General features: G+C 39.2%; 1 protein-coding gene across 3 annotated transcripts in view; it reads left to right on the top strand.

Annotated features, from left to right (window-relative positions):
* LOC150074973 (uncharacterized) overlaps window positions 1–26,559 on the top strand; it is a 763,849-nt gene that overhangs the window by 507,159 nt on the left and 230,131 nt on the right. For all 3 annotated transcript variants that reach the window (XM_090388939.1, XM_090388938.1, XM_090388937.1), the window contains exon 14: window positions 14,020–14,135. In XM_090388939.1, the coding sequence (XP_090245065.1) occupies window positions 14,020–14,135 (116 nt within the window). The remainder of the gene's footprint in view (window positions 1–14,019; window positions 14,136–26,559) is intronic.

The following is a 26,559-nucleotide window of genomic DNA, read 5'->3' as shown; positions in this document are numbered from 1 at the left end:
CTTGACCCCTTCCATCATCAAGCCATTCGTATTGCTACTGGTGCATTCAGAACATCACCTGTCCAAAGTCTGTATGTCGAAGAAAATGAACCATCCTAGTCGCTTTGACAAATGCAGTTGTCTCTACAATATGCCTTCAAGCTGAAGTCCCTGCCAGACCATCCCACGTGGACATCCGTTTTCGAGCCACGATGGGAAAATCTTTATAACACACGACGGACTGCTAATCGCCCATTCTGCATTCGTCTTCAAAAGCTACTCAATGAGCTTAACATCTCGGTAGACAAGGTTGTTGCTCGATCACCAAAGGAGTCCCTTCCACCCTGGCATGCACAAACACCAGCATGTGACTTCTCGCTCAAGATTGCGGCAAGTCTTATACTCCAGCTTCTGTCTACCTTCAGCTCTATTCACAACACCGTGCGGAACATTCTGACTTCTTGCCAGTTTATACAGATGGCTTGAAGTCAGAATCGTATGTGGGATCTGCTGCTGTTTTCCCAGATGATACTATATCAGAGCAGATACCCCTTGACTGCAGCATTTACACTGCAGAGCTGCATGCTATAGAGTTAGCTCTAGATCACATAAGAAAACACCGTTGCCAACGGTGTATTATATATGCCGATTCAGTGAGTGCACTACAGGCTTTATCAGCGGTGTCACGCACTAATCATCCAACCCTGTCCCGAATTCAGCAGATAATATACAGCCTCTATGCAAATCGATTTGATATCCACTTCTGCTGGATCCCCAGTCACATCGGGATTAGATGAAATGATTTGGCTGACATTGCAGCCAAATTGGCAGCCCTGACGGATAATCTTGACTTGTTAGTCCCCTATACAGACTACAGGCAAGTGATCCGTAATAACTTACAATCTCAGTGGCAAGATTCATGGCATCGACTGATTACTACAAACAAACTATGTCGAATTAAGCCTGTGATCCATCCTTGGCGGTCCAGATTATGCAGGGATCACAAAGAGGAAGTTGTTCTTACCCGGCTCCGCATAGGACACTGTCATGTGACACACTCCTTTTTGCTGAGGGCTGATGACCCTCCTATGTGTGAGAAATGCGACACCGTTTTATCCGTCCAACACATTTTATGCGATTGTACCAGTTTTATAAATGCTCGTTTTAGCACTTTTACCCATCTGACTGAGCCATATACACTCAGTCAGATTTTAAATGACAACGACAATGTGTCAGCAGTTTTTAAATTTTTAAAATCAATCAATATGTATACACTCATATGAAATATACAATTTGCTTTTATCATTGTACTGATTTTATGTATTGATATGTCTGTATATATATATATATATATATATATATATATATTATATTATGTGAGGTAAAAGTTAAGCAAAAGTAATAAAATAAATAAGGCTATGTAGCTATCATTAGAGGCAGCAAATGCACATCCTCCACATGATGCCTAATTATATCTGATAATTAAAATAAATGATATTTAAAATAAAAACATCAGCCAGTAGTACGGCAATAATACAGAGCGAAACGAAACGCAAGATAATATAAAATAAACAAACAGGGAAGGGAAAGTAGAGATAATAGGACAAAAAGGTAGTCGATAATCCCCTGTATAATTTAGTCAATTAAGTCATTAAACCCAATTAATAAAACATGATATAAATTTAAAATAATGCCAATTATAAATAATTTAGCGGTACCCCCCTCGAAGGTACCAGTTCCAAAAGACGTGAAATATCACCAAGAAAGGGTTAAAGAAACTACCAAAAAACTAATATATCAAAATAATAGACTGACCATCATGCCCCATATCGACAGAGGACCACGAGGCCAATAATGGTCATGGAATCGCTGCATTTCAATCATCATACAAATCATCGCAAAGGCAAAAATATCGAAGAACCAAACCACCCCTCCATTCTCCGATAGATCAACCAATGCAGAGGATTTGCATGGCGGTGGTCCTTATGCAGCGAAAAATAATCTATAGAACAGACAGCACTCTTGATCAGAGCCACACCACCGACATAATGCAAGCTTAACCAGCTTATATAATAGAAAGGAAAGGAATAGATGGCAGGACAGGCACTGCTTATTTAGCATATCAACCCACTACTACCATTAATTTATATTATGTGAGGTAAAAGTTAAGCAAAAGTAATAAAATAAATAAGGCTATGTAGCTATCATTAGAGGTAATAATAATTATAACTGATAATATCAGTTATAATAATATAATTATCAGTTATAATTATCAGTTATAATAATAATTATAACTGATAATTATTTTAATTATCAGATACATATATATATATATATGTGCAACTTTAGACGAAGTAACCTTTTTAAAAGCAGCCAGTCTAATCGTTTTTGAATTTTAATCTTTCCATGGCACACTATAACCTTGCTGTTTTTGCGCCACAAAAAATCAAAATCAATCAATCAACCTTGTGGGGGTAGTGCTGACGTTAATGGAAGGAGACATGTCATAGAGCATATGCTCACTGGCAATGACCTCTCCCTTCTAAATGTGGGAACTAACACCTTTTTCCATATGCCTACCCATACTTTTTCTGCTATCGATCTTTCTATTTATTCCCCCTCTCTTTTTCCTTCTCACTTGGGAAGTAGAGGAAAATCTCTACAGAAGTGATCACTTCCCTGTGATTACCAGCCTACTTAACAGGAAGCCATGTCTACCTTTTATGTTACTATGATGGAAGGTCAGGCTGCCTGGAATGCCTTCCATCATCTGGCACAGTTTAACCACAGTACAGTCAATCAAGAGCCTATCAATGATGCAGTGGCATATATCACAGAAAACATTGTGATGCAGCTGCAATTCCAGTTCCAAAAATATTTACTCAGTTTCTTCCCTTTTCAAAACCTTTGTGGAATGCTGACTGCACAGCAGCAAAAAAGCACAAAACAAAGCTAGGGGATATTCCAAGAATAAATCACCACAGCCAATCTCTTAGCCTTTAAACGTGCATGCGCCAAGGTATGCTATATTTTTCACCAGAGCCAAAGGGAATTGTGGATCCATGTTATACCCATTATTAACCAGTCAGCGAGCACTAAAGCTGTCTGAGACAAAATCTGGAAATTGTACATCACATGCTTCATCATCCTGGAATATAATGGATGCCTTATTGCATACCCAACTGCAATAGCCAGTGCTCTCAGAGAGACCTTTTCTACCATCTCTTCAACATCTTATTCTCCTGAGTTCTTGGCTTGAAAGACAAAAATGAAAAGAAACCAATTTATTTTAAATCAAAGAATTCTCATTCTTATAATGGGCCCTTTACCATAGAAGAGTTAAAAACAGTTCTAACTTTTACTAAGGCAAGTTCTTCCGAACCAGATCTCGTCTATTATGAAAAGATTAAACGAAAATCTAGCCAGCAAATTCCATGAACCAGTTGCTCTTTCTGTATAATAGAATATTTCTAGGGAATAGTTTCTGGATTCTGGGCATAAGGCAATTGTGCTTGCCTTTCCTAAGCCAGGAAAAGATCCCTATATCTCAACATTTATAAAATGCACTGTTTGCTTGATGTTTGCAGAGCAATCGGGTACGGGACATGATACTGCCAAGGGGGATGTCTTTGTGTGTGCGCGATGCAAGGAGTGTATCGATATCAGGCAACAACTCGGCGTTCTTTTGGGCCTATATGAGAGCTTGAAGGACAGGGTGGATGCCCTCGAAGAAACTAAATTGAGGGGCCCATCAAGCTCTCAGCTGCCCACATCAACGCCAGAGCTTGCACTTGGGCATCGCGTGACACAGAGACAACCCCAAAGGCAGAATGCGCTGGTCCCGAAGGAACTAGTAGTTGTTGGTGACTCTATTGTCAGGGAAACGGGGAACATGCTTTGTAAAAAAGATAGGTGGAACAGGACCAGGGTATGTCTGCCAGGGGCAAAGGTTGATGACGTTGTAGAGCGAATATCATCTTTTAAGGGCACAAAAGGTGATATAGTTGTACACGTTGGCACTAATAATATTAAGAGTAGGAGACCGGCAGAATTACTTAACAAGTACAGGTCACTGTTGAACAAAAGCCAAGAATTAGGGTTGAATTTGAAAGTGTCTGCAATTCTGCCCAGACACGATAGGAGGGAGTATATGATGAGAGCCTTGTCGATCAATTCGGCCCTGGAAAGATTGTGCAAGGCTCAAGGGGTAGAATTTTTTTCAGCCTGGACTGTACTTGTTAACAGGAGAGATTGCTTCTACAGGGATGGGATACACTTAAATAGAAAGGGTGCAAGAATATTTGCTGATGCTATCGAGGCAGTGTTAGGTGGGTCGGAAAACTGCTAGCTTGGGGGGAGACAAAGACCAATAGATTGACAGTAGCCACTGGCAGAGGTGAAAGAGATTCTTGCACTGCTTCTATTAGAATGAGCAGAAGCCTGAAAAACAAGATGCATGGTATTTCAGAGACTGCTGGGAGCCATTGTGGTACAAGTAAACACATGGGTTGTGTTGGGGTAGCTAAGAATAGAAACAGGTGCAGGTATACTTGCGTGTACACCAATGCTAGGAGTTTAGTAAATAAATTTGATGAATTTGAGGTATTGCTCAAAACATCGAAGGCAGATATTGTTGGGATATCAGAGACGTGGTGTCACACAGATATAAGGGATGCGGAACTGCAATTTGGGGAGTACAACGTCTACAGAAAGGATAGACAGGATAGGAAGGGGGGAGGTGTTATGCTATTAGTTAAGAAACACATAAAAACCAAGGAAGTGAAGCCAGTCGACATCGCTGGACAGTGCAGTGTGGAGTCAGTTTGGTGTGACATAAACATTGGGAGATCAAAATTGAGAGTAGGAGTGTGCTATAGGCCTAATGACTCTGATGAGTATAATAAGGAACTGTACAGGGAAATAGAGTGGGCCAGTAAATCAGAGTGTCTTATAATGGGAGATTTTAATTTCCCAGATATTGACTGGAATTTGGGGGCTGGATACTCACACACTAGCAGGGCTTTTGTGGATTTATTGGATGATTGTTTTCTACATCAGCATGTTCGGGAGGCAACTAGAGGGAGTAATACTCTTGATTTGATTATCAGCAGTGATTCTTCATGCATTAAGAATCTGCAGATAAATGAACCACTAGGTGGCAGTGATCACAGTGTGCTGAAGTGGGATTTACTCAAAGAGGTAACTACCATTAGGGGTAAAGGGAAGGGTTATTGCTTCCGTAAAGGCGACTACGATGGACTGAGACAGTATTTAAATTCTATACAGTGGGACCAACTGATGATGTTACCAACAGCAAATTCAAAATGGGAAGCATTCAAAGAACTTATCTTGGAAGATACTAGGCTTTACATACCAACTAAGAAATATTGTTCAAGGTTTAGGCCAAAATGGATGTCAGATGAACTAATGAGGCATATGGCAGAGAAGAAAAATGCATGGGATACTTACAAATTAACACATGACACAGAAGCCTATGATAGATACAAGTTGATATGCAACCAAGTTACAAAGGAGGTTAGGCAGGCGAAGGCAGATTACGAGAAATCCTTGGCAAGGGATGCAAAGAAAAACAGCAAAGAGTTCTTTACCTATGTAAACTCTAGAAGGAAAGGGATGAATCAGATTGGTCCACTTGATATTGATGGGTCAAGTGTTGATGATCCTGCTCAGGTGGCTAACAAACTAAATGAATATTTTGCATCGACATTCACACATGAGGAGTTATTCAGCGAGGGGAATGCCAGAGGTGTATTCAACTCTAGCAGTAAGTTACAGAATCTTGAAATAACTGGGAGTAAAGTGGAGGAGAAACTGTTGAAGATAAACACAAGAAAGGCACCCGGGGTGGATGGGATCTATCCAGTTATATTAAAGGAGGCAGCAAAGGAAGTAAGCAAACCCTTAGCCATAATTATGAGAGCTTCCTTGGACTCAGGGGAGGTACCCATAGACTGGAAATGTGCAAATGTGACCCCAATTCACAAAGGAGGATCAAAGGCTGACACAAGTAATTATAGACCTGTGAGCTTAACTTCTGTTCCAGGAAAATTAATGGAGGCACTGGTTAAAGACGCACTGCAGGATCATTTAGACAAGACTTCAGTTATAGCTCAGACACAGCATGGTTTTGTTAAGGGGAAGTCTTGCCTGACCAACTTGATTGGATACTATGATGCAGTCACAAAAGAACTGGATGCAGGGAATAACTTTGATATTATATACTTGGATCTTAGAAAGGCTTTTGATACTGTTGCACATGGAAGACTGCTACACAAATTGGAGCAGTGTGACATTGGAGGCAAATTGCTGCTATGGATAAAGGGGTGGTTGAGGGGGAGAAGACAGAGAGTGGTAATCAATGGACACTGCTCATCGTGGACTGATGTTATTAGTGGAGTCCCTCAGGGCTCAGTGTTGGGTCCATTATTGTTTTCTGTATTTATAAATGATATTGATGATGGTATATCGGGATTAATGTCCAAGTTTGCAGATGATACAAAGGTTGGCAGGGTTGTCAAGGACACTACTGACACTATGCTGCTGCAACAGGATCTGGAAAGGTTGAGCAGATGGGCTGAGAGGTGGCAAATGAAGTTTAACATTGACAAATGTAAAGTACTACACATGGGAAACAGCAACCCCAGAGCAACGTATCAACTCTGTGGTACAACACTGACAGTGGTAGAGAATGAAAGGGACTTGGGGGTGGTTGTGCAGGCAGATATGAAGTTCTCTGAGCAGTGCAGACGGGCTGCAAGAGTAGCTCATGGAGTATTGTCAATGATATACAGGAATTTTTCCAGCAGGGATAAGGAGGTGATTATTCCATTGTATAAGGCGATGGTCAGGCCACACCTAGAGTACTGTATACAGGTCTGGAGGCCTCATTTCAAGAAGGATGTAGAGCTGCTGAACGAGTACAGAGAAGGGCAACAAGATTAGTGAATGGAACAAAGGGGTGCTCTTACGAAGAAAGGCTTAAGTTTTGCAAATTACAGTGTCTGGAGACTAGGCACCAGCGAGGTGATCTGATAGAGGTGTATAAAGCCTTGAATGGTTTAAGCATGCTCAATGCTGATGGGATTCTTCCTCTACCTCAGAATAATCACCTGAGAGGGCATAAATTCAAATTGAGGAAAGACAGATGTAGGATAGACGTGCGGAAATTTGTCTTTAGCCAGCGGGTGGTTGGTTGGTGGAACAGACTTCCATCCCTTGTGGTGGAGGTTGATAGCCTAAATAAGTTTAAGGCTCAGCTGGACAGGTATTTTGAACGAACAGAGGGGTGAAGTGGAAGTGTTTTTTTTTTTTTTTTTTGGCTGATGCTTCATAAGCTTGCTTTCTTGCATCAAATGCCTCTACTAATGCTAATGCTAACAGACTACTGTCCTATTGCTCTGATTAGCTATCTGTGCAAAATCCTGGAGAGAGAGAGAGAGAGAGAGAGAGAGAGAATGGTCAACACCTGCCTTATATGGTATTTGGAAGCAAATGGGCTCCATCCAGAGTGCAGCGCAACTTCCAAAGGAACAGGTTCCACTCTAGACCTTTTAATTAGATTGATCTCCATCTGTGATGCATTTTTAAAACGAGAACGCTTTCCAACATGGCAAAAGCATATAGCATCTAGCAGACATTACATTCTCTTTTTGAATGTTCATTCAACATCTTGTTTCTGCTGGATCCCAAGCTGGATTTGGATCAAGGGTAATGAACTGGCTGACACAGCAGCAAGGTCATCACAACCTCAGAACAACTGTAGCTTGGTACTCCCTTATATAGACTACAGGCAATTAATACACAACAGATTTCTCTCCCACTGCCAACAATCTTGTTCATGGGCATGTCATGAACAAGCTGTAATCAAACATTGGCAGTCTAGTCTGCACAGGAACTGCAAGGAGGATGTTATTTTTGCATGCTTCCAAATAGGGCTCAGTCATCTTATGTATTCATTCCTACTGAGGGTAAAAATGACCTAGTCTTGGTGCATTATAGCCTTAGTAGCTAATGCGCCAATAAAATCAAAACAAACAAACAAACAATCCTACTGAGGGCAAATGACTTCTCTATGTGTGAGGAGTGTAACAACTTTTTAACTGCAAAACATATTTTATCTCTGATTGTCTGCATTATAGACATGAACATATTTTATATTTTATCACTTTTAGTTATCTGAACTGTGCCTTATACACTCAGATTTTATCTGACAATGTCAATGCATCAGCTTTTTTATTTATCTAAAATCATTAAACTTTTTACTCTTATTTAAAATTTATCTTTTATGCCTTTTTTTTTTTTACATATATGTCATTGTTATACATCTTGACATAGTGACCTAATCTGTTAGACTAGATCGCTGAAATTGTATATATCATCTTTTAATATAACTTGGATTTGGCACATTATAGCCTCAGCTGCTAATGCACTAATAAAAACCAATACAACTGACCAACTCCTTTTTGTGAATTGGGTATACATTTGAATATTTTCATTCCACATGCACCTCCTGTTATATAATTGGATAGATCCATCAACCCAGATGCTGGTGCTTTTTTTTTATTCTTTTTATGTATAGCTTCAACAATTTTTCTTCCACTCTCCTCTCAGAAAATCAAAAAAATATTTTGCTTCCCATTAGAATTTCACACAGTTCTAGCATCCTCATTCCTAAAATAATTCCTCATGTTTGAATATAGAAACAAAATGCCTATTTAATTTTGACAGAAGCCTGAGTGGGACCATCAACAGTTAAACCATTCATATCTAGAGGACTAATGTGATTCCTCTCCATCCTTCTAGTGCTTACATAAGATAAGAAATGTTTGCACCTTTTCTTTGCATTCTTTGCTGGATACTTCTCAGATCTTCCTCACCTTGCATCTCTTTTGTGACTTGATTGCAGGCTACCTTATATCTGCTGTATGCTTCACTATTGCCTGATAATTTATATATATCTCATGTATTTTTCTTTTTGGCCCTGAGTCACAATCACGTCACAAAGGAGGTTAGGTGGGCAAAGGCAGATTACGAGAAATTTTTGGCAAAGGAGTGCCTCCATAGTCAGGATGGGCAGGAGCAGTGCGTAGCACACCCTTCTTCATTAGACTGGGGTTCGACCCATGACCACCGAATACAGAGTATGCAGAAAGGTTAGGGAATGACCATCGCATATCCCCGGAATAATATGGCCGTAGTTACTAATGCTCCTAAAAACCAAATAACTAACTATGGAAAAGGATGCAAAGAAAAACAGCAAAGAGTTCTTTACTTATGTAAACTCTAGAAGGAAAGGGATGAATCAGATTGGTCCACTTAACATAGATGGTTTGACTATTGATCATGCTCAGTAACTCCAGAGTAACATATCAACTGTGTAGTACTACATTGACAGTGGTAGAGAATGAAAAAGACCTGGGGTAATGTGCAAATATAAAGTTTTCTGAGGAGTGCAGACGGTCTGCAAGAGTAGCTCATGGTGTCTTGTCAATGATATACCGGAATTTTTCTAGTAGGGATAAGGAGGTGATTGCCCCTTTGTATAAGGCAATGGTCAGGCCACACCTTGAGTACTGTATACAGGTCTGGAGACCTCATTTTAAAAAGGATGTAGAGCTGCTGGAAATTGTACAGAGAAGGGCAACAAGATTAGTGAACGGAACGAAGGGTTGCTCTTACGAAGAAAGGCTTAAGTTTTGAAAATTATAGTGTTTGGAGAGTAGGCACTGCAAGGTGATTTAATTGAAGTGTATAAGGACTTGAATGTTTTGAGCAAGCTCAGTGCTGAGGGATTCTTCCTCTTGCCCAGATTAATCACCGAGGATACTAAATTCAAATTGAAGAAAGACAGTTGTAGAATAGATGTGCGGAAATTTGGCTTTTGGCAGTGTATGGTTGTTTTCTGGAACAAACTTCCATCTTTGTAGAAGTTGACAGCTTAAATAAATTCAAAGCAGAACTAGACAAACATTTGGAGCGAATGGATGGGTGAAATGAGAACTTTTTTTTTTGGCTGATGCTGTGCAAGCTTTCTTTATTGCATCATATGCCTCTACTAATGCTTATGCTAATGAGTGTTATCAGTTCACTTGGCATAGTATCATTAGTGGAGCCTACTGTATAGAGCAGAGATTCCCAAACTTTCTCTGTTCATGGCACCCTTAGTGTACCAATAATTTTTCCCGGCGCTCCTAGGCCAAAAGAAATACCTAAAATAGTGGTTTTTGACCTTTTTATATAGATGAAAGAAATAAAGATCACTTGTAGATCACTGCAAAAATTAAAAAGATATGTTACAATGGATACCGTACACCTTTTTATAATGAAAGAAACGTATAAATTTCAAAAAAATAAAAATAATAAAAATAGTAAAAATAACAACTTTAAGTAACTTAAACCGAAATTACACGGCATCCCAAGAACGTTGTTGCGGCACCCTGGGAGAAAACAATTGGTATAGAGTCTAAATCTCACTCATACCACTGTAGTTACCTTTGCCAAGATGCAAAAAGCCCCTCAGTAGTTTCATCTTTAAGTAAGTCCCACATCAGTACATTGTCATCACTGTCACCACCTAGGATCTTTTAACTTGGTCCTCAAGGAGAGGACCTGGTCCTTGATATTATCACATACATTCTCTCAGATAGGCCAGACAAGCTGTACTTGATACCTGGGAATCTAAAACGCTGCTGGAACTGATATTTGGGCGATATTCAAGTCAAGTGGAGCCAATTTCGATGAAGTACGGACGGTCTGTGACAGCCAAATCCTCTACTTGCACCTTCATGATGGTGGAACTGTTAGTAATCCTGGTATAACCGCCATGCCCAAGCACACGGTGGGTGACCACCCAGCTGTGAACCAACGTAACCAGGGGTCGAGGTGTGGCCCCCAGACCACACGGATGAATGCCACCCCTCTATGTTACCAGGCAATACTAGCTGGTAGTTGACTCTCATCAGCCGGTGCAATATCACCACTTTGCTGAGGCTTAAAGTGGTGGAACCCATGTTTAGTCTCCAGAGCTAAGTTCCGGTCAACCTTTCCCCATCTCTTCCATCATGCAGGTATGTTTGATAACTTTTGAGGTTATGATGAACATTGTGAAGAGATCCAATCTTCCTTATATTTTGAGGGTACAGCTGTAAAATGGTATTCTCAGGCCGGCCACTAGCTAGCACACCAGACCGAACCTATTCGTCTCTAGGAGGCTTCCGAATCAGCTAGTGTATAATCCTGCTACCTCTACTCTGCCAGATAGTGACTGGAGGGAGTCTGAGTAGTGTGTATGTGGGGGCATTGTCAAGGCCACGTTATGTCAAGGATCTGGGTATATTCTTACCATATGTACGCCATATCCAAAAATTTCATTGCTTCATATAGCATGTCCCACCCTCTTTTTCTTACTACTGAGTACACTATGAATTGTCAAACTAATAGAGTAAGCTTATCTGCGAAAAGATCTAAACCTCCCAAACAGTTCCTAATTCATTTCACAAATATACGTGGTCTCAATTCTAATCTGAACGATGTCCTTTTCACTTGCAGTCTGCCAAACTCCATGTACTTTTTCTGACAGAATCTCAGTTATCAGTTGATTCAACTACTGCCCATTCAGTAGCCCAAACTATTTGCTGTATGATTCCTTTTGCCTCAAAGGTGTCTGTTCCGTTATTCCCTGCCAGAGACTGGGTAATTTGGAATCTCCTCTTTTTCGATCTTCTCTGGCTTAAAATCTCTCTACCTCATTGTGTCAAATTCATCTGTTGTGTTTTCCATTCTCCCAGCTCCACCAATCACTTGGAGCTGTTTGACTTCCTCTTTTGCAACTTTACTTTCTCCCGTCAAACTTTACTAACAGTGAGGTAATTTTCCTTGGTGATTTTAACGTTCACAACTCCAGCTGGCTTCCAGGTGGTCGAGATGCTGAGGCTTTTGCAATTACTAATGACCTTGCACAGATTGTTCATTTACCTACAAGGATACTTGACAATCCTAACCATACAGCCAAGACGCTTGATCTTTTTCTCACAAACAACCCTTCTGAGTACACGGTCGAAGTGAGTGGTACTTTAGGCACCTCAGATCACAACTTGGAGATTGTCTCTTCTCCAATGGAGCCAACGCCTCCGTAGCCAGGTGGGCAGGAGCAGCAGTGCATAGCACACGCTTCTTGATTAGACTGGGGTTCGAGCCCGTGACCAACAAATACGGAGGATGCGGAAAGGTCAGGAAATGACCACCGCATATCTCCGGAGCAATATGGCGTTAGTTGCTAACGCTGCTATAAACCAAATATCAACAACAACCAAAGCCTTTATCTCATGGCTATTCCCGACCTCGTATTGTTTGGCATTACAAGAATGCAAAATGGGATGACCTGCGAGATTTCTTTTCTTCTTTTCCTTCGCCAGATTACTGTTTCAAAACTTCTGATGTCAGTGTTTGCTCAGATCCTGTCAGTGAAATCGTTCTTGTAGGAATGGTATCCTTTATCCCCCACTCCACTTTAAAATCTCCACTTTAAAATCTCTTGTTGCTTTTCTAACATGCTGGTGTAGAAAACAGTCCTCCCTCAAATCTTGAAAAACTTGCGACCTTTTTAAAAGAGATTCTGATTTACTTTCCCCACACTTCTTGTCTGTGATTTTCTTGTTATACTTGTCATAGACATTAGGCCTATTACACACTGAGTATATATTTTTGTTTACCCATTGCTTATATCACACCAAACTGACTCTATTGTACTGGCCATTCCTGTCAACTAGAAGTGCTACCTTAGATTCCATGTGCTTATTAACCAAGAGCAGTTCTGTCTCTGTCTCTGTCTCTCTCTCTCTCTCTCTCTCTCTCTCTCTCTCTCTCTCTCTCTCTCACACACACACACACACACACACACACACACAATATCCTTTAAATTTTTTTTCTTAAATTTGTGACTTTTAAAGGATCCTAAATCTTTCACAGTATCATCAACTTTATCTTTTGACAACAGGCATAACCTGGTCCTATTCCATTTGTCCTTTTTGTGCAATGTATTTCCCATTTCCTTTTCTCCCTGACATTCGAGTTGCTCAACTATTTCTTCTTCCTGCGGGATCAAGAATCTCGGCTATGGTGGATGTTGTGTTGTCTGACATAGGAGTATGGACTCTACCATTAGTAGATTCATATGATACAAGAAAGCTAGCTTATAGCTAGCATCAGCCAAAAAAAAACCCCCTCCTTCAGATTCCACCCATCCATTCACTCCAAATGCTTGTCTAGTGCTGCCTTGAACTTAATTAAGTTTTCGACCTCTACTACAAAGATGGAAGTTTGTACCAACTATCAACCACCTGCTGGCTTAAGGCAATTTTCCACACATCTATTCTACAACTGTCTCTCCTCAATTTGAATTTATGTACCCTTAGGTGAGTAATCTGAGCAAGAGGAAGAAGCCCATCAACATTCAACTTGTTCAAACTATTCAAGGCCTTTTGGGGCTGGACAGCTGAGTGCTTGATGGGTCCCTCTCTTTTAATTCTTTGAGGGTATTAATTTTATTTTTCAAGACATTATATACACCCATCAGAATTCTGAATTGCACTTACCTATTCATGCTCTTTGTTACAAACACACTAATGCATCCCCTATGGCTATATTATTTCCTGCTGAAGTTAGCTTTGCAAAGAATGATCACATAATACATATATTATCCTGATTTGTTGGCTTGACCTGGAAAGTTCTGTAGGATTAACTAGGAAAGAATAGTGAATTATTATCTTTCATATAATATCATGGTATCAGAGACTAAATCTTTGAAACTTGTATCGTCCTTTGGCAGATGACATTCAATCTATTCAATTTAGTTTATCCCAGTGTGGAGTTAATCCATGCATCATGAATTGGCTTAGCTGTAATAAATTTATGATAATTTCATTAAATTTTAGCATATAGTTATATATGTAAGATGTACAGTAATAATTTCTTTGGATAAATTTTTGCTATTCATTATATTTTTATTCTTATTGCTATCAGATCAGAAGAAAGAACAAGATCTGGATAATCGAACAACATTAGGTACTCAGGCAGCTATACAAAGAAGAAGGCGGCCCAAACGGCGATCTACTGGAGTTGTATTTTTGGATGGAGAGGTAAAGTTATTAATGACTGGTGTTTGGGGGGGGGGGTGCTAGGTTAAACTCTGTTTTTTAATAACATATTCACTTTAAACATGTATATTATTCTAAGTATTTTATAAATGTATTTGTACAAAATCCCTGGCTTTTCGGTGTAGAATGCACGTGATTTTTCTATTGTAGAATGTTACATTTTTTTTTTCTTCTGAAAATCAGGCATTTTAACATGTTCTTGAAATTGCCTATCCTCCATGTTACCATGAGACAAAGGGATAACATTTTATAAGCATTAGGCCGTGTGCAGGTCAGGCTTCGAAATGCAGGTAATTAGCAGTCTTCTCATTTTATATTATTTTTTAGTGTCGTGTGCATTAGCGTCAGTATACTGTAAATCCAGAAAATAAGTTTTCTTTTGTAAATGTGGTACGTAAAATCAACAAATGGAAAGCAGCAACTATAAAAAAAATTACAGTGAAATAAATACAGTAGAATCCCAATAAGAAATTCCCACATAAGAAGTTTTTCCCTCTACTAGGTTTGGTTTCTTAAATCCCAGTTTCACTTCTATATATTGTAATGTATTATTCTCCCCCGTAAGAAGTTTCTTAGGTAAAATGTTTTCCCGCATAATACGTTTTTTAATTTTAAATATTGATTATTTTTAATATTAAAAAATATTAAACAATATAAACATTTGGTAATTAAACAAGTTATTGCCAAGTATCGTTTTAGTTCGTAGTAAACTACTGAAGTACGTGAAATGGCATTGTTTTTTTTACATTTCATATTGTGAATGCCTTCACAACAAATTGCCCTGATATTTCACTAGCATTAGCAAGGGCACCTGATGCAAGAAAGCAAGTTTATAGTTTATATAGCCTCAGCCAAAAAAAATAAATAAACACACACACACACACACACACACACACACACACACACACACACACACACACACACACACACGCACACACACTTCTCATTTCACCCATCCACTAGCTCCAAATGTTTGTCTAGTTCTGCCTTGAATCAGTTTAAGCTATCAACTTCTACAATGACAGATTGAAGTTTGTTCCAGCAATCAACCACCCGCTGGCTAAAGGCAAACTTCCACACATCTATCCTACAACTGTCTATTCTCAATTTAAATTTATGCCCCTAAGGCAGTTATTCTGTGCAAGAGGAAGAATCCCATCAGCACTGAGCATGCTCAAACCATTCAAGGCTTTTATACACCTCAATCAAATCACCTTACAAGTGCCTATTCTCCAGACACTGTAATTTGCAAAACTTAAGCCTTTCTTCCTAAGAGCAATCCTTTGTTCCATTCGCTAATCTTGTTGCCAGTCTCTGTACTTGTTCCAACAGTTCTACATCCTTTTTAAAATGAGGCCTCCAGACCGGTATACAGTACTCAAGGTGTAGCCTGACCATTGCCTTATACTAGGGAATAATCACCTCCTCATCCCTGCTAGCAAAATTCCTGTATATCATTGACAAGACACCCTGAGCTACTCTTGCAGACCGTCTGCACTGCTCAGAAAACGTCATATCTGCCTGCACAATTACCCTCAGGTAATTGAGCAGGCAGTGTAGTACCACACAGGTGGTACGTTACCCTGGGGTTACTACTTCCCATATGGAGTACTTTACAATTGTCAATGTTAAACTTCAGTTGCCACCTCTCAGCCCATTTGCTCAACTTTTCTAGATCCTGTTGCAGAAGCGTACTGTCATTAGTATCATTAACAACCCTGCCGGCTAATACCAGTAATACAAAGCAATTACTGGTATTAAAATATATACAAAATTTGGGTTATCAAAACAGAGTGAAGAACAATTTCTTATACATAGACAGTTTAAGTGTAAAATCAATATTGTGATTATTCAATATCTGAAGGAAATGGAACAAACGACTACTGAGCAAGTGTTGAGTACGAGGGACAGGCATTGACAAATTAGTTTTATAATGACAATTCAAGAAGGGTATACTGAAAGGTATTTGTTCAAGAAGAGATGGACAGTCGATAGTAGAGTTTATGATATCGTAGACAAAAAAGAGACCCATGGAATTGTCATCTGGAGTGAAGAGGAACAATTCTGAAGTGACAACAACGAGCTCCATAGTTTTAACAGTGAAAGGCAAGGTGATTTTGAAGATACAAAAATTTAATGAATTTGAATTGAATTTTTTCAAGTCTGTGTGAAAGATATTCCTGTTGTGGGGAGCAAATAATATAAGAGTAATCAAAAATGTTAAAGTTGCTTGTAGAGAAGAATTATCACTTTTCACTTAAAAATCGAGAAAGAATGCTTAATTAAGCCAAGAATTTGGAAGTCAGAGACAGTAATAGTAATCGTGGCATGTGATGCAAGAAAGCAAGTGTACGAGCTTATGTAGCATCAGTCAAAAAAAAAAAAAAAAAAAAAAAAAATCACACAACCATTCCCTTTAAATGTTTCTCCAGTTCCTCCTTAAATTTATTTAACCTATCACCTTCCACAACGACAGATTGAAGTTTGTTCCAGCAATTTACCACCCGCTTGCTAAAGGCAAATTTCCGCACATCTATTCTGCAGCTGTCTTTCCTCAATTTGAATTTATGCCCCCTTAGGTTAGTATTCTTAACAAATGGAAGAATCCCATCAGAATCAGCATGCTCAACCCATTCAAGGCCTTATACATCTCAATCAGATCAACTCGCAAGTGCCTAGTCTCCAGCCGCTGTAATTTGCAGAACATAAGCCTTTCTTGGTAAGTCCACCCCTTCGTTCACCTCTCCAATCTTGTTGCCCTTCTCTGTACATGCTCAAGCAAATCTAATTCCTAAAATGAGGCCTCCAGACCTGTACGCAGTACTCAAGGTGTGGCCTGACCATTGCCTTATACAGAGGGACAATCACCTCCTATTCCCTGCTAGCAAAATTCCTCTATATCATTGACAAAACCTCGTGACCTGCTCTTCCAGCCTGTCTGCATTGTTCAGAAAACTTCATATCTGACTGCACAATTACTTCCAGGTCTTTTTCATTTTCTACCACCCTAAGTTTAGTACCATACAGTTGGTACATTCCTTTGGGGTTACTTCTAACGATATGCAGTACTTTGCATTTGTCAATGTTAAACTTCAGTTGCCACTTCTCAGCCCATCTTCCTAAATTTTCTAGATCCTGTTGCAGTAGCACACTGCCAATCTTTGTATTATCTGCAAACTTCGATACTAAACCTGATATACCTTCATCAATATCATTGATAAATATACAGTACAACAGTGGACCCAACACCGAACCGTGTGGGACTCCACCAATAACAATTAGTCCACGAAGAGCAGCGCCCATTGATTACCACCCTCTGTCTTCTCCCACTCAACCATCTTTTTATCCATTGTTGCAACTTACCCTTAATACCATTCTGCTCCAATTTGTACAGTAGTCTTTCATGTGCAACATTGTCCAAAGCTTTCCTGAAATCCAAGTATAAGATATTAAAATTATTTTTTGCATCAAATTCCTTTGTAACCACATCATAATATCCAGTCAAATTTTTCAGACAAGACTTTCCCTTAACAAACCATACTGTGTCTGGATTATTGCTGCAGTTTTGTCTAGATGATCCTGCAATGCATCTTTAACCAGTGTGGCTCCCCCCTTAGTGAATTGGGGATTCATTTGCACATCTCCAGTCCATAGGAAACTCCCCCGAGTCCAAAGATGCTCTCATAATTATGGTTAAGGGTTTGCTTAGTTCATTTTGCCGCTTCTTTTAATATAACTATATAGATTCCATCCACACCAGGTGCCTTTCTTATGTTTAACTTCAACAATTTCTCTTCCACTTTTCTCTCAGTTATTACAAAATTATTAAGCACCCTGCTACAATTTGATAACCTTCTGGCATTTTCAATCCTTAATAACGCCTCGTGTGAATGTAGATGCAAAATACTAATTTAGTTTGTTAGCTACCTGATCAGGATAATCAACAATTGAACGATTGATATCCAGTGGACCAATTTGATTCATCCCCTTCCTTGTAGAGTTTAAATAAGTAAAGAACTCTTTGCTGTTTTTCTTTGCATCCTTTGCCAAAGTTTTCTCATAATCTGCCTTTGCCTGCCTAACCTCCTTTGTGACCTGGGTACAGACCGGCTTCTATCTATCATAAGCTTCCGTGTCACCTGTTATTTAAATGATTACAGACTAGCTTATATCTGCCATAGGCTTCTGTGTCACTTGATAATTTATATGCATCCTATGCATTTTCTTCTCTGCCATGTGTCTCATTTGTTCATTTGACAACCTTTTAGGCCTAAACCTTTAACTATATTTCTTAATAGGTATTAAATGTTTAGTAGCTTCCAAGATTGATTCCTTGAATGCTTCCCACTTGGAATTTGCTGTTGGTAACATCATCAGTTGGTCCCACTGTACAGAATTTAAACTGTCTGAGACCACTGTAGTCACCTTTATGGAAGTAAAAACCCTTTCCTTTATCCCTGATGGTAATTATATCTTTAAGTAAATCCCACATCAGTACACTGTGATAACTGCCATCTAGTGGTTCCTTTATCTGCAAATTCTTAATACATGAATGATCACTGCCTGGTAACCAGATCAAGAGTGTTACCCTCTGGTTGCCTCTCAAACATGCTGCTACAGAAAACATGTCTCATTAGTTCCTTTGACATTCATTTAGGCCTAAATCTTGAACAGTATTTTTTAGTTGGTATGAAAAGCTTGTACCCCTCCAAGATTAAGTCTCTGAAGGCCTCCCATTTTGAATTTGCTGTTGGTAACATCATCATTTGGTCCCACCGTATAGAATTTAAATACTGTCTCAGGCCACCGTAGTCACCTTTACGAAAGCAAAACCCCTTACCTTTACCTCTGATGGTAGTTACCTCTTTGAGTAAATCCCAATTCAGCACACTGCGATTACTGCCATCTAGTGGTTCCTTTACCTGCAGATTCTTAATGCATGAAGAATCACTACCAATAATCAGATCAAGAGTCACTTGCACCTCTGCCAGCGGCTACTGTTAATCTATTAGTCCTTTTATCCCGCCAAGGTAGCAGTTTTTCAACCCACCATCACTGCCTTGATAGCTTCAGCAAATATTCTTGCACCCTTTCTATTTAAGTGTATCCCATCCCTGTAGAAGCAGTCTCTCCTGTTAACAAGCACGGACCAGACTGAGAAAAATTCTACCCCTTGAGCCTTGCACAATCTCTCCAGGGCCAAATTGATCGATGAGGCTCTCATCATATACTCCCTCCTATCGTGTCTAGGCAGAATTGCAGACACTTTCAAATTCAACCCTAACTCTTCACTCTTTTTCAACATTGACCTGTACTTGTTAATAATTAATTTCGCCGATCTCTTACTTTTAATATGGTTAGTGCCAATGTGTACAACAAAATCACTTTTGTGCCCTTAAAAGATAATATCTGCTCTACAACATCATCAACCTTTGCCCCTGGCAGACATACCTTGTTCCTCATTTTAGAATCTAGAAATTGTATGAGACCACTATAGTCACCTATATGAAAGCAAAAACTCTTCCCTTTACCCTTAATGGTAGTTGCAACTTTAAGGAAACCCCACATCATTACACTGTGATCACTGTCACCTAGTGGTTCCTTTTTCTAGAAATTCTTAATGCATGAATAATCCCTGCTGATAATCAGATCAAGAGTATTACTCCCTCTGGTTGCCCATCGAACATGTTTCTGTACAAAACAAGCCCCCAATAATCCACAAAAGTCTTGCTAGTGTGCAGAGTGATCAACTGACAAGTTCCAGTCAATATCTGAAAAGTTAAACATCTATTAAAAGACATTCTGATTTATTGGTCCACTCTATTTCTCTGCACAAACGTTCATTGTATTCCTCAAAGTCATTAAGCCTATAACACATTGCTAGTCTCATTTTCCCTTTCGCAGCGTTTATGTCACACCAAACTGACTCATCATTGCACTGTCCACCCATGTCAACTGGAGCACCTCCGTAGCCAGGTGGGAAGGAGCAGCAGTGCGTAGCACACGCTTCTTGATTAGACCGGGGTTCAAGCCTGTCACCACCAAATACGGAGGATGCGGAAAGGTCAGGGAATGACCACCGCATATCCCGGAGCAATATGGCCTTAGTTGCTAATGCTCCGAAAAAAACCAAATAACAACAACCATGTCAACTGGATGCGCTGCCTTAGATTTTGGGTGTTTCTTAACTAATAGCTTAACCTCTCCCCTTCTGACCCTTTTTGTACACATTGTACTCCCCAGATTTCAATTCTGCATTCCTTATATCTGCATCACACCATGTCTCTAATATCCGAAAAATATCTACCTTTGATGTCTTGACCAGCACTTCAAATTTATCATATTTATTTACTCTATTTCTAGGATTGGTGTACATGCAAGTATACATGCACATGTTCTTTCTCTTAGTTACCCTAACACAGCCCATATATTTACTTGTTGGATGATGTCTCCTAGGAGTTCTTGAATCCCCAGCAATTTGTCCTGTATGTTGCTGCTCATTCCAATAGAAGCAATGCAAGAAACAATGCCATGTTGATTGTTATTCAGAATGCCATATCTATCTAAATGTCCCTGGATTGCACTCTTAATCATTACTTCTTTTCCTCTACCACTGAAGTCAAACTAACCAGTGTTTATTTACTAACTGCATTCTCAGAGCTGCCTTTGGTGATATTGGGGATACATTGGCAGCACTTCTCCAATCCAAAGGAATCCCTCTCCTGAGTCCAAAGATGCTCTTTTAATTAACTTCAATAGTTCAATACACTCCCTTGTACTCTTCCTCAAAACTACAAAATATATGGCATCGGCTCCGGGAACCTTACTTGCCTTTATGATCAAACGTTTTTGTAATAAAGTCATGTATAATTATGAAATAACTAATTTCATATAGCTCAGCCTCACTCACCTAGCCTCTTCTCAGCATGAATTATCTGTCATCAGTAAAGACAGATGCAAAGTACCTGTTCAGTTCATCCGCAACCTCAGCTGGGTTATCTAAGAATTTCCCACACCTAGTGCACAAGATTATGAACTAAATTAAATAATTAGGGGTTCAGTCAATCTGAACGGGAAGGGCAGTGGCATTTTTGCACTTTCTTCTCTCTATAGCTGAATTAGTCAGCTGTTGGTGAAGGTTTCTCGACAAAAATATTCAATTTTCATCAAGCGGATTAAAAACCCCCATGATGTTCATTATGTATCAATGTACAGTTAACAGATAAATTAATTTGAAGAAATAATTTAATTTCATTTGCACAGTTTATTCCTCTCATAAGTTCATATAATATTGGTGTAAACACACCATAGACAACTCAAACAAAAAAAAAAAAAACTACATTAGTAGTGTAAAGGGTGAAAATTTATCTGTATCTCATATTGTGATCTTCCTTCACAACGAGTTGCCATGTATTGCACTATCCCCAATAAGTAACACTTATTGGAGATAGTGCAACCCCTCTGTACACATTTTACTCCCCAAATTCCAATTCTGCTCTGTGTATGTCTGTGTGACACCGTCTCTGATATCCCAACAGTATCTGTCTTTGATGTCTTGACTAGCACTTCAAGCTCATCAGATTTATTAACTATACTCCTAGCACTGGTGTTCACACAAGTATACATGCACCTGTTTCTACTCTTAGTTAACCTAACACAGCCCATGTATTTACTTGTTCCATTAGTAATGACTCCCAGCAGTTCTGGAAATCCCTGTTTCCTTGCTTTCCAGGCTGCTGCTCAATTGCATTTCAATAGAAGCAGTGCAAGAATCACTTTCACCTCTGCCAGCGGCTACTGTTAATCTATTAGTACATGTATTCCCCCCAAGCTAGCAGTTTTCCGACCCATCTGACTCTGCCTCGATAGCATCAGCAAATATTCTTGCCCCTTTACTATTTGTAGAAGCAGGCTCTCCTGTTAACAAGCACAGCCCAGGCTGAGAAAAATTCTACCCCTTGAGCCTTGCACAATCTGTCCAGGGCTGAATTGATTGACAAGCTCTCATCATATACTTCCTCCTATCATGTCTGGTCAGAATTGCAGACACTTTCACATTCAACCTTAACTCGTGACTTTTTTTCAACATAGACTTGTATTGTTGAGTAAATCTGCAAATCTCTTACTCTTAATGTCATTGATTCCACCTTTTGTGCCCTTAAAAGATGATATCCACTCTACAACTATATCCACTCTACCTAGAGATATGAAATCCTCATCCAAGACTTATACAAACTTTGACTGAGAGGTAATTGCCACGAAACCTCTGTCTCTAAATAGAATCATAGGTAAAGAATCAAATCTCTCTGAATTATTTCTCTATTTAAAACAAATTCAAATGTATGATCATTTCTAACTGCTGTACAATCAGTTCCTGTATGTAAAGTCAATTGATTTGGGAGGTGCAATATGGCCTAAGTTGCCCTTGCACCTGAAAACATTACAACAACAACAACAACAACAATTGCCATGATTCATTCAGAATTTTCTCCATCTCAGGACCTTTTAAATACAATTCCAGAGTGAAATGTCCAAAATTCACATACAAGGAGTACCTCAAGGATCCATTTTAAGTGCCACACTCTTTGCGTTACATACCAATGTCATTATTCGAGACATCCCAGCTGTGGTGGAAACTAATATATATGCAGACGATCTTGCTATTTCCTGTCAATCATCGAACATGGCTACCATTGACAGAACTACATATAGCAATAAACAAAATTGCAACTTGGACAAAATGCAATAGCTATCAGCTAAGAGCAGCAATGCACATCTGTATGTAAATTACAATCGCTTCATCCGCGGAAACTCTGTTAAAACTGAAAGACCTGAGAATTACCGATGACAGATTCCATAAGATTATTGGGTTTGATTATAGATACCAGACTTAATTTTCATAAGCATATAACCTGCCTGCGAACTACATGCCTCCAGAAATTAAACATCCTTCGTACAGTATCCTCAGCATTTTGGGGTGATGACAGCAGTCATTGCTGAATTTTTATCGTGCTCTCATCCGGACACAGTTATGCTTCAGCTGAAATCGTATATGCCTCAGCTGAAAACATGGTCTCTGCATACCATCAAACACAGTGCCTTTCGATCTGCACTAGGCGCTTACAGAACCTCGTTAGTATATAGCTTGTATGTTGAATCACGTGACCCTCCACTTTATCTTAGATGACAATACGCTGCCAAAGTAAGAAGCTCTCCACCTCATCCTTGCTGGTTATACTTCAACTTATCTCTTTGGCCAACACTTTGCGATTCCAAGCCTAATGAACCCAGACCTGCTGGGATACATCTTCAAGAAGTAATACAGAAGTGGTAAATCAATCTCGATAAAACTGAGGAAAGTACAAATATGTCTTTAGCTCCATGGAATAGACATGATATAGACATTGATCTATACTTCACTCAGTGGTTAAAAAATACCATTCCATCACTTAACATATGACAGTTACATACCAACTATACTTTGGAACACACTGAGAAACTCATAATCTATATGGATGGCTCTAAGTCCTGCTCACATGTAGGTGCAGTAGCTGTATTCCCTTCACATGTAATCTCAAATCCTTCCAGTTGAGTGCAGCAAACTTTCTGCAGAACTGTATGCTATAAAGCTTGCATTAAGTGAAATATGTCAACAGTCATCTCTCTCTCTCTCTCTCCCCCCCCCCCGATTCACTCAGTGCTATCTCAGCCTTACAGGGTAAACAATGTTCTCACCATTCTCTTCTACAAGAAATTGGCTTTCTTATCCAACCAATGTCAAAAAAAAAAAAAAAAAAAAACACTCTGGAATAGAAGGCAATGAAAAAGCACACAATGCAGCCAATTCAGCATCAGAACTGCTAAACAAAACAATGATAGTACCATCATCATCATCAGCCATTTTCAATCCACTGCAGGATGAAGGCCTCTCCAGCAACTTTCCAGTTCCTTCTGTTTTGAGCACTGGCCATCCATTTACTACCCAAAAACTCATGAATTTCATCTATCCATCTCCGCCTTTGTCTTCCAGGTTTTCTTCTAGCTCCTCTTGGGTACCATTCTGTTATTTTCTTAGTCCATCTGTCATCATGTCTTCGAGCTATGTGTCCTGCCCAAGACCATTTTAGTTCTTTAGTTTTGATAAGAATGTCCTTTACTTGAGTTTGCTGCCTAATCCATGAGTTTCTCTTCTTATCTAACAGTGTGATTCCCAATATAGTTCGTTCCATTCTTCGCTGTGTAGTTCTTAGCTTCTCTTCCATTCTTTTGGTGAGTGCCCAAGTTTCACTTCCATAAGTCATGGTGGGGAGTATACATTGATTCATTATTTTACGTTTCAGACAAACTGGGATATTGCTCTTCAGTATGTGACTATATTTCCTGAATGCTATCCATCCAAAATTTATTCTTCTCTTGACTTCCAGCCATTTATAATTATTACAGCTAATAACTTGTCCCAGATAAGTGTATGACTCCACCTTTTCAATTACTGCTCCTTCAATCATTATTTCCCTTTCCGTGGCATACTTGTTCATCATTACTTTCGTTTTAGCCATATTCATCTTTAGTCCAAAATCCTTACTAACTCTGCATAACTGATTAAGATTTTCCTCTAATTCTTTGGGATCGTGGCTTATGACCACAATGTCATCTGCAAATCGTAAATGGTTTAGGTACTCTCCGTTCACATTGACTCCTTTCTGCGACCAGTCTAATCTTCTGAAAGCTTCCTCAAAGGCAGCAGTAAACAGCTTCGGAGATATTGTGTCTCCTTGTCGAACTCCTTTCTCGATTTTAAATTTGCTACTGTCTTTGTCTAGTCTAATAAAGAATGTAGCACTCTCATATATTTTCTTCAAAATCATAATATATGGAGTATCTATGCCTTGTCTTTCCAGTGCCCGAAACATTGCCTTATGCTGTATGGAGTCAAATGCCTTTTCATAATCCACAAATGCCAGGCATAATGGTGTTTTATATTCATTTGCTTTCTCCATTAGCTGTGATATTACGTGAAGGTGATCCATAGTTGAGAATCCTGTCCTAAAGCCAGCCTGCTCTTTCGGTTGATTCTCATCAAGTATTCTTTCTAATCTGTTAGTAATGACCCTTGTGAACAACTTGTAGATATGGGATAACAAGCTAATTGGTCTATAATTTCCAATTTCTGATTTATCTCCTTTCTTATGCAGCAAAACTATGATTGCATTATTCCACTGCTTAGGCATCACACCTTTTCTAATGCACTTTGTGAAGAGCCTTGCCAGTTTTTGTGTTATGTCTCTTCCTCCCAATTTTAACAACTCTACAGTAACTTCATCTTCCCCCGGGGGCTTTCCGATTTTTCATTTTCTTCAATGCATGTTCTACCTCATCAGGAAGAATATCGGGTATGTCGTATGTGTTGCTACTTTGCAATCCATGTTCCCCACTGCTGGTATCATTCCCTCGTTCCTTGTATAATTCTCTATAGTAGTCTTCTGCTATTTGAATTATGCCTTCTCTGCTGTTTATAAGTACACCATCGCTATTCTTCAGTTCCAGTATCATTTGTCTTTCTGTATTACTGCTCATGGCTGCTGATTTAAATCCTTTGTTTTCACTTAATGCTTGTTCTACTTTTCTTGTGTTAAATCTTCTTATGTCCTCTCTGAGTCTCTTTCTAATGGCTTTGCATAACTCAGTATACTCAGTTTTCTCCCTGTCAGTGTTTTTCTTGCTCTTCATTTGTCGTCTTCTGTTCATCATGACAAGTGTTTCTTGACTAATTTTTTCTTCTTTGGATTTCTGTTTCCCCATAGATTTCTTGGGCTTTATCACTTTCAGAAAGGTGTAATATTCCTCGTCGATATCTTGGTCCTGAGCAGTCTGCAGAAGCTCAAACTTGTTCTTAAGTTCCAGTACATACTGCTTTTTCTCCTCCTCTGTTATTTCAAAGACCTTTGTATTATTTACTCGAGTCAGTTTTTTCCTTTCCTTTCCTACATCTATATCAAGTATACATCTTACCATTCTGTGATCACTTCCAACATTTACCTTATTCACGACGGTAACATCATTCACAATATATCTTCTGTTAGTGAGGATGAAGTCGATTTCATTAGTTGTTAATCCATTTGGACTCTTCCATGTCCACTTTCTGTTCACCCTTTTCTTGAAAAAAGTGTTCATTACTGACAGTCCTTGAGATTCTGCAAATTCCACAAGTCTTTCACCTCTTTTATTTCTTTCACCAATTCCAAAATTTCCTATAGTTCCTCTTTCTGCGCTGTTTTGCCTTTTTCCAACCTTAGCATTGAAGTCCCCCATAATAATAGTACCATACACTGATTTTAGTCCATAGGCCAATTATTATTAGAGCAAGTGAAGATGGATAGGACCAGATGTGGAGAAATCAAACCAATAA

Source organism: Mastigoproctus giganteus, chromosome 14 (genome assembly GCF_048544385.1).
Source record: "Mastigoproctus giganteus isolate SK-2022 chromosome 14, ASM4854438v1, whole genome shotgun sequence".
NCBI classification, from domain to species: Eukaryota; Metazoa; Arthropoda; class Arachnida; order Uropygi; family Thelyphonidae; genus Mastigoproctus; species Mastigoproctus giganteus.
The sequence above is the reverse complement of the archived record's forward strand: the minus strand, read 5'-3'. Positions and strand labels throughout refer to the sequence as shown.